Source organism: Anabrus simplex, chromosome 1 (genome assembly GCF_040414725.1).
Source record: "Anabrus simplex isolate iqAnaSimp1 chromosome 1, ASM4041472v1, whole genome shotgun sequence".
Lineage (NCBI taxonomy): Eukaryota > Metazoa > Arthropoda > Insecta > Orthoptera > Tettigoniidae > Anabrus > Anabrus simplex.
In genome coordinates, this window is record NC_090265.1 from 958,443,202 (window position 1) to 958,455,354 (window position 12,153).

The 12,153-nt window shown below is 38.5% G+C and overlaps 1 protein-coding gene across 3 annotated transcripts in view; it reads left to right on the forward strand.

The window, feature by feature from the left end:
- The window catches only part of Prp6 (pre-mRNA processing factor 6), a 323,443-nt gene that overhangs the window by 37,257 nt on the left and 274,033 nt on the right, over positions 1–12,153 (forward strand). For all 3 annotated transcript variants that reach the window (XM_068225312.1, XM_068225311.1, XM_068225313.1), the window contains exon 5: positions 4,979–5,114. In XM_068225312.1, the coding sequence (XP_068081413.1) occupies positions 4,979–5,114 (136 nt within the window). The remainder of the gene's footprint in view (positions 1–4,978; positions 5,115–12,153) is intronic.

Genomic DNA, 12,153 nt, shown 5'->3' on the forward strand with positions numbered 1-12,153 from the left:
AATTTTGATATTCGACCTTTGACAGTTCTTGTACCTGCAAGGCTGAGAGTGAATCTAGTTAATTTTCAAGAGCACACACCTCCTTCACTGTTTCAGTCAACATGTTGAGGGATATTCGAAGCGTGGTTGCTTTACACACGAAATAGAGATTGGCAGATATAAACACCAAATCATTTTTCGAAGAGCTATCTTTCAGTTGATTTTACCGAGCTCAGTAGCTGCAGTCGCTTAAGTGTGGCCAGTGTCCAGTATTCGGGAGATAGTGGGTTCCAGCCGGTGGCTCCAAGTAGCTGCAGACACATTTGACAAAAAATCACATTATTATTTACAGTAAGTTCTTGGATCTAGGTCACAGATAATTGCAGTGTGTTTGTACACAGTGTACACAGTACATAGTTTTCATATTGAGTGTTATTAGGATCCTTTGATTTATTTACTTATCGCGAGCTGATGATGATTCCAAGGGAATCACAACCGGTTTTGTACACAGTGTACAAACACACTGCAATTATCTGTGACCTAGATCCAAGAACTTTCTGTAAATAGTAATATGTTTTATGGTCATATGTATTTTATGTCAACCCTTGTAAATGTATTTAAGTCAGTTTTCATGTTGATTGTTATTAGGATCCTTTGATTTATTTACTTATTGCAAACTGATGATGATTCCAAGGGAAACAAAAAAGTTTTTGCTCAATAAATATCATGTTTTATACATGGTGTTGAATGGTGGAACATCCCTCAATTAATTCCCATTATGTATAGGGGTCATCTCGGGGCCATACTCTATTATTATTATTATTATTATTATTATTATTATTATTATTACTATTACTGGGCAGCCTCTTTTTAACACTATCAGAGAGAATGTGGAAGATACCCGACCTTAGAAGAATGAACGCATCAGTAAAAGAAAAGGAAGGGGGTCAAAACAAAAGAGTCCCTAGAACTTGCAAACCTAAAAACATCAAGGTTGGAAGAGAACAAGTGTTGAACAAGGGGGGGGGGGGGGGGGGGGGGGGGTGGTCGGAGAGGAAAGATAAAGTGAGCAGCCTGACACAAGCAAGTGGAATCAATGCCAGACTCTACTTGGGGAACAGTGGTTGTCAACCCATCCTCCCAAACTGAGAGGCCGTGGTCCCTCTTCCCGTCACCTCTTACGACAGGCGGAGGATACCATGTGTGTATTCTGCTACCCCCATCCACAGGGGTTTTTAATGCTTCTATAAAGCTTTTGTTTATGTTTTTTTTATGGGACATCCATCCCCCCAATTCGTACCTTCCCCGTGAAACAATTTCCTGGGTATGGCCGTGCCACTGTCAGATATCTTTAACATGCCAACAACAATGATGTGGAGTGCCAGGATATTAGACTGCCCATCAAAAATTGACCAAGTCATGATCAAACCCACAAACTTGTGATCATGAATCAGAAGTTCTACCACTGATCCACCGAGTCAGTTAATTCTAAGCAATCTAAACTAGGTCATTATACCAGTCAGTTATCATGCCATGTACTATCTTGACACTGCCTTGGATATTCCCATTAAGTTTTTTACCTGAAAGCAATAAATAGCAAAAGTAGTTAAAGATGGATATCTTTTGGATATACCAGTACATACATACTGGTACTTTTATCTTCATTATATAGGCTGTTATGCCATACAGCGTTCAGTTTGCAAGCCTCTGTGAATGGAACAAGGGTCTTTACAACTCTCTGTTTGCAACTGATACTGTGGATTTGTCTAGTTCTATACCTCTGGCCTTAGAATAATTAAAAACTGAGACAAACCATCATTACGTAGGTATCCCTCTGTTTGTTTTATCCACCATGGCCGAATCCGTTATTCTCCTAGTTAACTGCCCTCTTCCTTTCACCTCACATGAGCCTAATTTTATTACGGTAAATTGATTATGGTACCTTGTTGGAACGCTTTCTGTGTGGTTGTCCTCACCAAATGAGTATAGAACAGAAACACTCAATGTTTTTGTGCCCATTACCAATATTGTAGTTAGAAAGACAGTTTTGTTTGATGTGGTCATATCACCACATAAAATTTGTGTTGAAATTAGTAAATGATTTAGAAAAGTAGTGAAAACCAGTTTAATTCCATAAAATTATCATCATCAAAATGTAATGGGTGATAACATTAAAGAATATATTGTTTGTGAAGTATCAGCTTCCAGACCTATGTGCTCTAAATTGTGCTTCGTTATTTTTGAGTGATGGTTCTGTTTTCTTTGGCAGGTTGGCAATAAGACCAATGGATTCATAAAGTGATGTGAATTATGGCCCAATACTTTCCATAATAGCTATGTATTTAAAGTGATACTACATATCTGATTAAGATGTATACCCAAATTTGTGACATAGTTATCCATTATAAGGAGATAAAGAGCAGGGACTGCCCAGCCATGATGGTAATGGCATACTAAGTTCACCTGGAAGAATGTGGGTTTAATTGTTTGTCCAGAAGTCAAAAGATTTAGAAATTAGACTTTCATTTCTGGAGAGGCAGAAGGTCCTAGAGTTCACTCAGCCTTTGTAGAAATAAGTACTTAAAAGGCTGTCTCCTAGGAGCAAAGCTGACCAGGCATAGGGCTGACCACTCTATGATATGTTAGCACCAAGATTACAGATAGTGGAGTACTTTACCTTTCACCCCTCCAGCAGAATTAATGGCTCACATGGAGTTGATTTTACTTTTTTTAAATTATTATTATTATAATAAAAAGTAATGGGGCCATACAGTACACTTCCTTCTCCTCTCTCTCCAGTTTCAATTTCAAACCATACGGTACTATTTTGTCCACTTGTGTTTGGACTAAAGTTTGTAGCATTTACAGTATGTTACTTCCTCCATATTGATTGTTTCTTTTCCCTAACTTTCTGAACAAAAGTTAATATTATAAAAGAAGCAAAAGCATCGTGCGGAGGTAAAATGAACACAGTGTAATTTGGGAAAAACATGAGAGAAAAGTGCAAGAACAGCTTGAAGTATGGACATTTGAATCAATAAACTAGATGATTTTGATGACAAGAAGCAAGAGAGAGAGAGAGAGAGAGAGAGAGGGAAAAGGATTATTACAAATTAAACAAAGTCATCTCCATAATGGCATTGAAGGTCCTTGGAATAATAGAAGGTAAAGGCTTCCACTATCTGTAACTTCAAAACTAACCATGATAGGGTCATCATCTCTGTGCTCTACAACCTTTGTCCCCAGGAATTGAAATAGTACTCATTTTTAGTGTAGGCTGATTGCCTGTCTAGCAGTGGAAATCTCATTTCTAAAGTTTTCATCTACTCAATGGGGGATTCAAATCCATGTCCTGAATGAACTGAACATTCTCTTACTGCCTCGCATAGGGAGCGCCTTGCTTTGAAGAGCACAGCTAATAGTGTATACCAGGTGTATGCATAAGTCTTTTCTGGTTTCACTAAGAGATGGTACCAGCAGACAGTACGCAGCATATGATTTGACACATCAGTTTGTTCATCTGACATTAACCTACCAATACACTCAAGTTGAGTCCGCCAAACACTAGCGTCTGTGTTGTATCATTCAGTGATCATGTTGACGTTTGTGCCTGAAAAAGAACATTTGGGGCATGCATTGCTTTTCTTCTTTAATCAAAAGAAACAGGCTGTGGAAAGTCATCGTTTGCTGGTAGAAACATATGGTGAACATGCTCCATCAATTAGAACATGTGAGACTTGTTTTCAACTATTTAAATGTGGTGATTTCAATGTAAAAGACATTGCACACTCTGGTAGACCACAAAAGTGCAAAGATGAACAATTGCAGGCGTTACTGGATGATGACCCAACTCAAACTCAGCAGCAATTGGCGCAAGCATTAAGTGTGTCACAAGAAACAATCAGCAGACATTTACGAGCAACGGGGAAGATCAATAAACTTGGTAAATGGACCCCACACCGTTTGAATCAACGGCAAGTGGAAAATTGCTAAGTCACTTGTGAAATGCTGCTTCAACACCACCAAAGAAAATCATTTCTGTACCGAATTGTGATGGGTTATGAAAAATGGATTTATTTTGAAAACCCGAAGCGGAGAAAATCGTGGCTGTCACCTGGCGAAGCCGGTCCATCAACACCAAGGCCAAATCGCTTCAGCAAGAAGGCCATGCCTTGTGTCTGGTGGGACCAGAGCGGTATTGTGTATTATGAACTCTTGAAGCTCAGTGATTAATTTAAATTATGCATTGATCAAAAGACAACCAGAATGGGCCAGAAGACATGGCAAAGTGATTTTGTTACACGACAATGTGCCATCTCACACGGCAAAACCAGCGAAAGACACCTTGAAATCGCTTGGATGGGACATCCTTCTGCACCCGCTGTACTCCACCGACCTGGTGCCATCTGTCACCTCTTCGCATCAATGGGGCACACACATGCAGAACAGCACTTCAGCAATTTCGAGGAAGTTGGAAAATGGCTCTACGAATGGTTTGCTGCAAAAGACAAGCAGTGTTTCTGGCACGGTATTCATAACTTACCTGAATGATGAGCAAAATGTGTAGAAGCTTATTGCCAATATTTTGAATAAACAAAAAACGAATTTTCCTTAAAAATTGTGTGTTTTCTTTACCACAAAAATCAGCAAAAGCTTATGCATACACGAGGTAGGCAAGTTAGCAATTTACATTTGCTTCATCACCAGTTTCTATCCATATTTCTGCACTACCAATTAAGTAACTTTTGCCATACAGTTCATGTGAACTGTCACTTGCATCCTAAATAAATGTTAATTGAAAGTTTTGTCCTATTTGATAACAGTTAGTTATTTTCACCCTGTTCCCAATTTAAAGTGGCTACCTTAACAGATGTTGTGTTCTTTTATGCACTGTACTTAAGTTGTAAATAAAGTCATTGTGCTATTGACACAGTGTTTGAGCCTTACAGAGTGTTGCTGCATGCCCTGCATTTACTTTATAAGCTCTCTTATTTTTTAGTTCTCTGGCTATGGTGGTTCTCTGTTCAGCAAAGATCCTTATGACAAGGATGATGAAGAGGCAGATGCCATTTATGAGGCCATTGACAAACGAATGGATGAGAAAAGAAAGGAGTATAGAGAGAAACGATTGAAAGGTCTGTGTTTTTTTTTTTTCACGATTTGGATTGTAGAACAGGATTTCCTTTTTTATATACACTAATATAACATTGTATTGTCACTTTTTTTAAATCCTGGAAAATAAACATGATGCAAATTAAATGAAGAACTGTCACATGTATGAAATTATTTCAGTACAGCACTTTATTTTCTATAACTCTCCATAGTAGGTGAGGAGATGCTTGCTCGATCTTGGTGATCTGATGAATCTCTCACAAGCAGGCATTTATGAAGCCTCACTGACTTGTAAGTTTCAATAAATTTTAAGAACTAAACTTATAGCCCATTAAAGATTCTGATGTTTCAGTGCATAAGATTTGAACAATCACTCCATCTGATTGTATAGGATTTCAGCATTGATTCTACCCAGCCATGCTGGCTTTGTACAGGGCTCATACAAAGCATGCTACATTCATTTCACTATTTCATATCCCTCTGACTTGGATTTTAGTATTAATTCTACATTCTTCTGTACCTGATCACTTGACACAACCCTTTAACTTCATCATGTGACAGATTAATGTGTGATAGCTGCATGAAATGATGTCATGATTTTTAGTACTCATGGTCTCTCTAAATGAAAGGTCAGTAGTGACCATCATGCTTCAGAGGGTATACTTGCAATGAGTAGTTATGATAAGGGAGGCAACCAGATGATTGTCATCAACTTCTTGTTTTCAAATTATTGTCCTGTATATTTTCCAAGAAAGGAAGGTACAGCTCACTTGCCTGGTATACACTAAACCTATGAGTTTTTTCATATAAATCTTCATGATTTTATAGGGGCTGTTGTTTGCTTATTTAGATTTAATAATGAATGTATTTATCTGCGTAACAGGCACACATTTTCCCCAATTTTTATAAATGGTGCGTCTTTTGTACAAAGAAAAATTTGTAATGAAAAAAAAGATAGATATGTTAAAACATTCACCAATTCCAATGTGAAATAATTGATGGTGAAATAGCACACCAGTAGTGACTAAAAATGATAGACCCATTGATGTTCTCGCTATAAGACTAATCGATTGATAACTAATATCAGCTGTGTAACTTACATAGCGAAACACAGATGGCATACAGTGTACCATAACGAAAGTGGAAATAAAGTACAGCACAGCAGTAATTATAGGTAATCCACATTACTAACATGTTATTGTTACTACAGTATTAGCACGTAGACTTAACCTTAACTACTTCAGGTGTTGTGACAATAGTGGGTTAATAGCGAGACCTCGGTTATTAGTCGTTGAGTGTATTTTGTGTGCATTAAAAAAGACCCAATGAAGTTCAATCATTGTTGTTTAAAGGAAATCAAACTCGACTTCCCATCCTTCATTTCTCATCATCGCCAATAAATACTGCACACTGTCATCCCCTCTACACACATGCTATGCAAATAACTGCTGTCCTTCACAGAAATTTTATTGTGTGGTTAACGTAACTGAGTGTCCAGCTGTTGATCTCCATTTACTAGTTTTACTGCAATCCATCAGATTTTAAGATCACCGGGCGAATTGGCTATGCAGTTAGGGGCGCGCGGCTGTGAGCTTGGATCCAGGAGATAGTGGGTTCGAATCCCATTGTCAGCAGCCTTGAAGATGGTTTTCTGTGGTTTCCCATTTCCACACCAGGCAAATGCTGGTGCTATACCATAATTAAGGCCACGGCCGCTTCCTTCCAACTCCTAGGCCTTTCCTATCCCGTCGTCACCTATCTGTGTTGGTGTGATGTAAAGCCACTAGCAGAAAAAAAAAAATCTACACACATCAAGTGGAATTCAAAGGCCAACGATTAAGATATAATCATTGCCCAAAATATCTGGGCATCACAATGGACTGGACACTGACATATAAACAGCATCTTCATACTACCACAGAAAAGATAAAAACAGGAAACAACATCCTGCATAAGCTCAGTGGAACAGGTTGGGGGACAAAAACATTGCTTCTACAAACTTCAGCCCTCGCTTTAGTTTATACAGTGGCTGAATACTGCTGTCCATTGTAGCTTAATAGCGCACATACTGCAAAAGTTGTTATCCAACTAAATGGCACAATGAGGACAATATCTGGCACTATCAAATCAGCACCCCTACAATGGCTACCTGTGTTATCCAACATCCACCCCCCTCATATAAAAAACTCTTCTAAGAGAATGGAAGAAATGTTGCAGCAACCTTCAATTACCCTTACATCAGGACTGCAAATTTCAGAAACCAGTGAGATTGAATCAAGGAACCCATCATGGAAAATTAGGAGAAAGGCTTACTAAATCACATTTTAATGCTGATCAGACCTGGAAAGTAGAATGGTCTTCTTCAAATTCTGATTACCTGGGTTTAATTAATGATCCATGTAAAGCTCCACCTGGTTTCAGTTTACCAAGAAAGGCATGGACATCTTTAAACAGAATTAGGACAAACAACGTAAGATGCAAATTCTGGCTTCACAAGTGGGGAAAAGCAGAAAACTCATACTACGACTGTGATAATGTCCCCCAGACCATTCAGCACGTTGCTACGGAGTGCCCAGGAAGAAGATTTGAAGGAACTGTTCAAGATATACACAGTGCCACCAATGAAGTTGTGAACTGGTTGAATACACTGGACATTACATTTTAATTTACCTGATCTGTAAATAATGTATATAGCTTACTGTAATGTTTAAATTTCCAATGTGTCCTTATTTTGGCATACGAAATAAAAAAATAAAAAAGTTAAAAGAGGGAAAAGTATCGAAATAGGTCGTAATCAGATGGCGTATTTGCCATGGTTTCCTTTAATATTGGGGTTACTACAGCATCCTACCATGCAGTTGGAAACGTCCCTGTGGTTAGACTGTAGCTTACAATCTGGGTAACGTTTGGTACGACAGCGACAATCATGTTTCTTACAAAACACGTTTTACATAATTTACACTGACAGGGTGAAATGAAAAATTATGTTAATTTTCTGTGGGCTCACTGATTCCTTTATTTAGATAGATATGATTTTGAGGTTGAGATTCTTTTACTGGGTTAGTTACGAAATGAGAGTTCAGTATATCGAGAGCTATAATTTGCACATGAGGCTCTTTACATTTTCCAACTCACATAGCTTGAAGTTAACTCCAGGTGTCACATGCATTTAAGTTTCTTGTTACAATTTTAATATGATTAAATTTGCTATTACGAATTAATTGCTTTGTTCTATTAAGTAAAAGACGATACTGTTCGAAGTCTATTTCACTGTTTGTTTCCTTGTATCGGCGGAATGTTGCATCACGGTGAGTCATTGTTGCTTTTATATCACTAGTTAACCAAGGTGCAGGCGAGGAGTGACTCTAACTTCCATGCTTGTCATAGGGTCCGATGAGTAGAGAATTAAATCTTGTCACTTTAATGCCTGTGTCATGTAATTGCTTTATATTTTCCCAAGGTAAACTGTTCGCATCATTTTGGAGTTGTTGTAGATCAATATTTTTCAGATCCCTATAGCTAATGTATTTAGCTTTGTACTTTGGTACACGTAGAGAGTAGCACAGGTAAATTAAGTCATGAGTTGAGATGCCATGTTGAGGAAATTGACCGTACTTAAGAACTTTATGCGAGTTATTTCTAATCCAGAGGACAATTCCAGTATGGCTTGTATATCTAATTGTATGAACATGATTAGTTGCATCTAGTGGTTCATTTACTAATTATTCTACATTTAATATCATCTCTACAGTATACTGCTACACCACCACTGCGCCTGCCAGTGTGATCATGCCGATATAGAGTATATCCTTCTAGTTTTACAAGGGTAGAGGTAATTTTGTAAGGCATCCAGGTTTCAGTAATGCACATAAGAAGTATGTTTCTGGCTGATATTATCAAATGAACTTCATTTATTTGACTAAGGAGGGAAAGCGATTTGATATGACAACACTGCAGACTTCTCGAGAACTGAGAAAGGGATTGCTCATACTCAACTAAGTATGTTGAGGGTTGGAGGCAGTTGGTGAAAGCACAAGAGGGTCACCGTCGTCTTGGAATATACTTGGGTCAATGACATTCGGGAATGCCTCGTCTACCACAGTAATAAGTCTCAAGGACACTAGCTGCTGACATGCTTAAATGGTAGGTGACATATTCCTGGATAGAAAATGTCTGACCTTCGATAAAAACAAATATTATTACCGTATTTACGCAAATAATACCCGCACATTTTTTTAAAAAAATTGGGGCACGAAATTGGGGTGCAGGTTTTATTTGCGTCAATGTTGGCATTTTTTTCAAAATCAGCCTTCCTAAATTTAGGGTGCGGGATTATTCGGTGGCGGGTATTATTCGCGTAAATACGGTGGCGGGGATACCCGTATTTACACGAATAATACCCGCAGATTTTTTAAAAATATTTGAGGCACGAAATTGGGATGCGGTTTTTTGCGTCAAATTTGACCTTTCTTTTTTTCAAAATAAGCCTACTTAAAGTTAGGGTGCGGGGATTGTTCGGTGGCGGGGATTGTTCGGTGGCGGGGATTATTCGCGTAAATACGGTAATTATAATACAGCATTTAAGTTAATTAGATGGCAGCTGCAACCAATACCAAAATTATCCTGATGAGCTTCTTTCAAAAATTCTAGAACTCCATTTTTCTGTCTGATCATAACAGGAGCATTGTCTGAACAGAATGCCAGACAGTTCTTTATTTAATTCCAACTGCGATAATAGCAGCTTTCCTGTGCTGCACTCTGTCAAATTCCCTTCCAGTGCTGGTACCGATAGAACAGTATTTATAATACTTTCTCGAGCAGCATCATAAAAAGTAACCACTATGGGGTACAACATGGAATCTGTATCACTGCTTCCATCTGTCGAAAATAAAATGGCCTATTCTGTAAACAAGTAACAATGTCCTGCGTTGCAGTACGTGCCATTTCGTTCACGATACACCGCTGTTTATGTGCGACCACAACCACACTTTTTTTGCAATAAAGCTCCTGCATAATCAGTTGCACTCAATGGAATGTTGTGTTTTACTGAGAAAGAAGTAAACAAACACTCGGCCTTGATTACATTGTAAATATTATCTCCAGCTTTGGCAAGAAAACTGTTTATTTTCTGATTTTCTCCCTTAGATTTCAAATTACCAAGATGTTTAACACACTTTACATGATTAGTCAGGTCCTTTTTGCCACCATATGCTATGTTAATATTACAAGGGGCACACGATACAAAATGCAAATTTGTCTCCTTTTCCAGATTTCAGACTACGTGGGAAACACAAAGAATAGGTTTCCTAAACACTTGATGATAACGTTTTTTCCATAAATTTACTCATGATTACTGATAAAAAGCACAATCATAAGACTAACTAAACAACAAACAAATTCACGTTACTCCACAATTAAATAACCTCAGCTTTGCAATGCGTGACAATAAATATGAAGCAAATTAAGAGACAAACATAAGTCACATGTTATTCTGTAACTATAACAAGACCTTCTTCTTCTGCTTCTTCATCCATTCCCTTTTCCAGATTTTCTCTGGGTAGGGTAGTGTAACAAAGCCTTCCACCTTACTCGATCTTTCCACCATTCCTCTCCTAGTACTTTATTGCTATCGACTCCTCTGTTTGCAATACAGTCCACAACAGAGCTCCTCGATCTCTCTTTTTTTTTTTGCTAGTTGCTTTATGTCGCACTGACACGGATAGGTCTTATGGTGATGACGGGAGAGGAAAGGCCTAGGAGTGGGAAGGAAGCGGCAGTGGCCTTGATTAAGGTACAGCCTGGTGTGAAAATGGGAAACCAGATCTCATTCTAGGCCGTCCCCGAGGCCTCTTTGCAGTCTCTGTGTTCATGAATGTTCTCTTTGGTATTCTGATCTGTTGTGAAACAATTACCGGGAACCAAGCTGTACTTAGGATGTAACCTGCACCTCTATTGAAATTACGAGGATGCTTTTGTATTTCTCTTCCTTCTCTTACTATCCTAGAACCATTGTATTTCACTTGAGCCAGTACTTCGGTATCTTTGAACATGATTTTGTGGCCAGGTGATGAGGCATGATCTGCTAATGCCGACTTTGATCAAGTTGAATGCATCTGTCATGTTTCTCAATGTGTGAGAATACTGATTTTGAAGTCTGTCCAGTGTAAACTTCACCACAAGTGCATGGAATCTTGTAGACACTAGGATGTTGTTGTTTGAGTATCCAATCTTTAGTTTGTCCAAGAAGTTGATGTACCTTTGTGCGTGTTTCAGATATATTGTACTTGCGGAGAATCCTGGCTATGATATAGATGTTGATTCCCACAGGGAATATAATGATGATGATGATGATGATGCTGTTGTTTAAAAGGGCCTAAGATCTAGGTCATTGGCCCTTAATGGTACGAAATAAGACGTCCAAAATCATCCACTGAGCAGAATTCAAAACATGATGACGAAAAATGAATTGGTGGATATGAATTTAAAACAATCGGTGGATCCGACTCGCAATGCCCCACATTCCCAGAACCTAACGTTAAACAATAGTATTACTGACGAAGGTGGTTTGAGTCTGCGTGCAGATACCTGTAGATATGGGTTGGCTTTCTATATGCAGTATGACCTAAGGAACCATTAGATATCTTGGAAACCAACACATCTAGGAAGGGTAACTATCCTTACCTTATGAAGCATGTTGAATGTTGTTGATGGTTAAGATGTTCTAAAAACACATCCAGCTTTTTCTCCCTGTCAGACCATATGACAAAGACATCATCGACATACCTCCACCAGCCTTTTCGTTTAGTAGGTGCTGAAGACTAAAGTTTTCAACAAACACCCTGTAAAAGTAAGCTATCACTGGGGATAGAAGGCTACACATTGCTACACCATCCGTTTGCTCGTAATACATGCCATTCCACAGGAAGTAGCAGGTATGTATGCAGTGAATAAAAAAGCCTTGTAATATCCTCAAAGGTGCATAACAATCTCCGTTGGTACTGTAGTGAAAAAAGATTGCATATCCAAACTCACCAGAACATCTTTGGGTTTCCCCTGTGGGTG